The 5,412-nt window shown below is 34.9% G+C and overlaps 1 protein-coding gene across 1 annotated transcript; it reads right to left on the bottom strand.

The window, feature by feature from the left end:
* Nucleotides 1-2,685: 2,685 nt before the first annotated feature.
* Nucleotides 2,686-3,891, bottom strand: LOC131630583 (putative expansin-B2). Its single transcript, XM_058901363.1, has 4 exons — nucleotides 3,696-3,891; nucleotides 3,431-3,543; nucleotides 3,130-3,308; nucleotides 2,686-3,016 (listed from the first exon to the last, which is right to left on the bottom strand). The coding sequence occupies exons 1-4, from the start codon at nucleotides 3,889-3,891 to the stop codon at nucleotides 2,686-2,688; spliced, it is 819 nt and encodes a 272-aa protein (XP_058757346.1).
* Nucleotides 3,892-5,412: the final 1,521 nt, after the last annotated feature.

Below are 5,412 nucleotides of genomic sequence, written 5' to 3'. Positions count from 1 at the left end.
TCTGTTTTTCAGCCTTCACCTGGAACTTCAGGAATTCTGTAAACACCTCATTCTTAAACTTAATGAGAGTTACCCACGTCATTCTTGTGAACTCATCCACAAAAGACACAAAATACCTATTTCCTCCAAGTGAAGGTTCTGGAAATGGTCCACACACATCAGAGTGCACTACTCCCAGAGCATGCTTTACTCTTGGAGCAACTTCTGATACAAATGGCAGTCTGGGTTGATTGCCTTTCATGCATACCTCACATGACTTCTCAGGCTTTACAATCTTTGGAATGCCATGTACCAGCTTCTTAGAACTTAGATGTCCCAGACTTCTATAGTTCAGATGCCTCAACCTCTTATGCCACAACTTACTATCACCTTTTGAGCCTTCAGCACTCAGACACTCTGTTTCAGTTGTCTCTACATTCACCTTGAATGTTCTGTTGCTTCCCTGTTCAGATTGCATAATCAACTTCTGATTGGAATCATACAACTTCAAGAGATTGTTCTTCATAACAACTGAGAAACCTTTCTCAATGAGCTGACCCACACTCATCAAATTGCTTCTGATTCCAGGAACATACCAAACGTCTTTGATCAGAACAGTCTTTCCATTCTTCACTTTGACTTTGACATTTCCCATACCTTCTGCATAAAGATACTTATCATCAGCACATCTGATCTTTGTCCTCCTTTCAGAGTCAAAGTCTATCAGCCATTGTTTGTTTCCAGTCAAGTGATTTGAACACCCAGTGTCCATATACCACCATTCTGACGAACATCTTTCGTCAGACTCTGAAGCCATCAATAGCACAGGTTCATCATCTGATCCTCCTCTGGCTATATTTTCTTCTTCTGATCTCCTTCCTTTGTTTGCCAAACAGTCTCTAGCAAAATGGCCAAACTGTTTGCAACAGTAACATTAAACTTTCTTCTTATCCTTTCCCTTCTGATATCTCTTCTCATCAGAAGTTGAGGCTTCCTTCTTGAATCTATCACCACGTCTATGCTTCTGGTCCTTCTTGACAAAAGAAGCCTTTAGAGCTTGCTCAACTTCTCTCTCAGAAGTTCTCTCAGTCAGACGCAACTCTTGTGCTTCTAAATTGCTTTGCAACTCTTCTATTCTCATGGTTTCCAGATCTTTAGAATGTTCAATAGATACAACAATATAATCAAATTGAGGAGTAAGTGACCTCAATATCTTCTCTATGATTACCTGTTCAGAAAGGGTTTCTCCACGAGCCTTCATCTCATTAGTGATCACAATCACTCTAGAGATATACTCAGAGACTTTCTTATTGTTCTTCATGTTGAGATTCTCATATTTCTTTCTCAGGGATTGAAGCTTCACCTTCTTTACTGATACGTCACCACCGTAACACTTGACCAGTATATCCCACGCCTCCTTAGACGTCATAGCATTAGAAATCTTCTCAAACACATTCACATCCACACACTGATGGATGAAGAACAACGCCTTTTGATCTCTCTTGTTCGTTTCCCTCTGCGCTTCTCTTCGTTCTTCCGTTGCATCCGCTGCAACCGGAACATATCCTCTAGTGACAAGATCTAAAACATCTTGAGCACCAAATAATACACGCATTTGAATCATCCATCTATTCCAGTTTTTACCATCAAGAACTGGAAGTTTGGTATTCAAGTTGCTTCCGCTCATCTTTAAACTTGTACAGACAAAAAACAGATTTCACTCACACTCACACAGTGTTTCCCAACCCACAAACAATCAAGAAAAATGTGATTCAACACAACTTTGTTTCCCAGAAACAAAATCAATCACACAGTCACACAAACTCACGTTCACTCGTGTTTCCCTGTGTTTGGAACCGAAGCTCTAGATACCAATTGTTGGTGCACAATGAATAAAGATGATGACAAAGAGAATAATAGAATAACGGCGCAAAAGATATGAGAGAATAAATGTTGTATTCTACTACTAATGATAGCTATTACAAGGCTATTTATAGAAAAAGAAAATCTTGCCACATAAGCCATAAAACAGTAAACTTAATGAACAAGTCTAAGGTACAAACAGTACAGTACTACAAAATACTAAAGTACCCTTACTACTAAACAGCTAAGCTAATGGGACCCAAAAGATAACATCTTCTGGTCAACAACATCTTCTGAGTAACAATTAGAAGATCAGCCCACATCAGAACTTCTGATGCTCATCTTCTGAATATTGAATTACTCTTCAATATTATCCCAGGTTTCCAACACAATTAATAGGAGAATAAGTGATTTAAAATCATATAAAAATTATTTTTATACGAAATGACTTTTTAAAAGACTTATGAATTAATGTTTTGAATTTTGAATAACTAGTAATTTTAGGAAATTTTGATTCAAAGTCAAATTCTTATTAAAATACATTTAATAAAAGCTTTGTTTGCATTTTAACTAGGGAAGTCATCTTTTTTATTATTACATGTTACACTTCTATTTCCTATTGACTTTATAACCTCATAAACAATGAGGTTCTTATAATATTATGTGAAGTCATATTTTTTACTATTTTACTCATACTAAAAACTATCATTAAATATTTATTAAAAATATTAAATATGAGGAACCAAACAAATATAACTTATTCTTAATTGATCCTATAATAAAATTCAGAATCCATTTAAATTGACTTGATTGAGTAGGAACCAAACACGTATGTTTTTAGGTTTAATCAAAATTTCCAACTGCTCTAAAAGTCTGACCAGGCTTCCAACCAACTGGGATCACATTATTTGCCACAAATATTTTGCCAGATTCAATTGTTGTTAGCCTAATAGAAAATGGTGCTTGAAGTGGTGCCCCTTTATCAATTTTCCAAACAGCGCCCCATGAGCATTGCATGGCTTCCCAAGTTGCTGGGCTAAGTCCTTCTTTGAGCTCAACTGTTTTGAGATCACCATCCCCATCTTCATATTCAATTACAATAGCAAAATATTGTTGGTTAGATCCCGGGTCCACACGAAAAGTTATTGATACCCCAGGATAGTTGCATGCAACTCTGCAAAATCATGTCAAAAAAAGTTAAGTCAACTCAATTGGTAGCTGTGTAAAGACATCAAGATACACATCAGATGCAGGGTCAGGATGGGGGGAAAGAAATGGATAGATTACCTTTGATATTGAACTGCTACTTTCCCGGCTGTTAGTAGCTTGTCAGCTTGACCTGAAATTGCCATGGAACTAAAAGCTTTGCCACTCAAATCAAAATAATGACTACACTCAGGACACTTATCCGTGATAACTACTGTCACAGGGTTTTCTGAGCATGCAGAATTTCCTGTGCACATAATCTGAAATCAAAACAAAAAAAGTTACTGCTAAAGTTATTATTAGAGGTCAAATAGTTTTTATGTTTATGTTACTTTGGTCACAAATTCATCTTTTTTGAGTTATATTGGATAAATTGTTAGACCTCATAACAAGAGCCACATCCTTTGCCTTCTTGGAAGATGAATTGGCTTCCGGCTGATATCATTGAGTTGAATGGAGGCAGGCCAACAGCTTTTCCATATCCACAAGCACCGCCTACATAATAATAATAATAATAATAATAAATCTTTTATTACTTTAGGTGCAAAAAAATTAATCTTTACAAATGAAAATTTATTACTTTAGGTGCAAGAAAAATTAATCTTTACAAATGAAATACTATGACACTAAAATTTATATTTATATACCTTCACTTCCATCACCGTCAGGAGGTCCATACCAAGTAGCCATTGAAGATGACGAATCTGAATCAGATGAGAAGTTTGAAGTAACAATAACAAGCTTTTTGGGTTGAAAACAAGACGAAGGGGTATGTAGTAATATTGAGAGTGCACCTACATAGATGAGTATATATGAAAATGCATGTCCCAAAGTAAAATCCATATTATCACAACAACACTGAGATGATTATGTTCTTAGTACACACTCTATGGTTTGAGGAGTAAGCTAAGGATAATACGGTACTTATAGAGATGAAGCTCTAAGTGTTTGATAACATTTTTACGAAAATAAGATTAAACCATATAAGAATGAAGTTTTAAGAAATGATTTAATTATTTAATTTAATGTAAACTTCTTTAATAGTCGTTTAGTATTGACAATTCATTTATCATAAATTTGAAAATTCAAAAAAAAAATAAGAATATAAAATTTTATAATATAAAGTTGACTTTACTCATTAAAATATAAACAGACAAAGTTATTTAATATAATCTACTTTGCATCATAAATTCCAAAAACATTAAAAGTGATTAGTGTAAAAATATTATAAAATTAAATAATTATTTGTGCAATAAAGTTTTCCTATAACTTATTCTTAAGTTAGTTACTTTAGTAACATAGTATAAATCGATACTATGAGCACTTGTATAAACAATGAACAAACTGTAAGAAAAATTTCTTAAAAGTTTTAACTTTTAATAGAGATAAGTAGAAGTGAATACATAGAGCTGATGTTGTAACAAGAAAACAGTTTGTATATACTGAATATATAAAGTGTACATGTGCATTGTAAAAGATAACAAATGTATGAATGAAAATACAAAGTATTATTCATTTTCACTATGATATCAATAGCTTTTTGATCTCTTCCGCTCCAAATCAAGAAAGCTTCAAAGAAGCTTTGATCCTTCATCAAGAAAGCTTCTAATAAGCTTCAATCAATCTTCACCCACGCTTCAGAAAAGCGTATTCCATGGATAAGTCAAGCTTCAGAGAAGATTCGTTCCTCATCATCTCCTCTCGCAGTCTTCCTTGCAGAATTCACATCCATGGCATCGGCACCAAATTCCCCTTGCATCTCGGAAACCCTAAATTCACTCTCCATTCAGTCCAATTCATTAAGCGGTAATGGATTTGGTGTGAAATTATCCATCAAGCTCAATGACAACAACTTTTTTGTGGAATCAACAGGTTGAAGGTGTAATCCTCTCCAACAGGTTGCACATATTTGTGGTGAGTCCTCAAATTTCCCAGAAATTTAATTTGGAGCTCGATGGACAAAATCATGTCACCACAGAAGATTATGAAGCTTGGTTGGTGCAAAACCAAATGTTGCTCATCTGGCTCCTCTCTACTATCTTTGAATCCGTTCTACCAAGGGTTCTTTCTTACAAACACTCGTTCGAAGTATGGGATCGGATTCACAAACACTTCAATGTGATGATGAAAGCTAAAGTTTGGCAACTGTGTTCAGAACTCAAGACTTCGAAGAAGGAAAATCATACGGTATCTGAGTATGTTCTCAAAATCAAGTCTATTATTGATTCTTTACTGGCTGTAGGTGATATAATTACCGAAGAAACTCAAATTGATGCAATCTTGGATGGTCTTCCTGAAGAATACAGTCCATTTGTGATGAAAATGTATGGTATATCTGATTCCCTGACTTGGTATGATGTTGAA

This window comes from Vicia villosa, unplaced genomic scaffold (assembly GCF_029867415.1).
Source record: "Vicia villosa cultivar HV-30 ecotype Madison, WI unplaced genomic scaffold, Vvil1.0 ctg.000700F_1_1, whole genome shotgun sequence".
Classification (NCBI taxonomy): Eukaryota; Viridiplantae; Streptophyta; class Magnoliopsida; order Fabales; family Fabaceae; genus Vicia; species Vicia villosa.
Note: the sequence above shows the minus strand (reverse complement) of the source record. Positions and strands in the feature narration are given on the sequence as shown.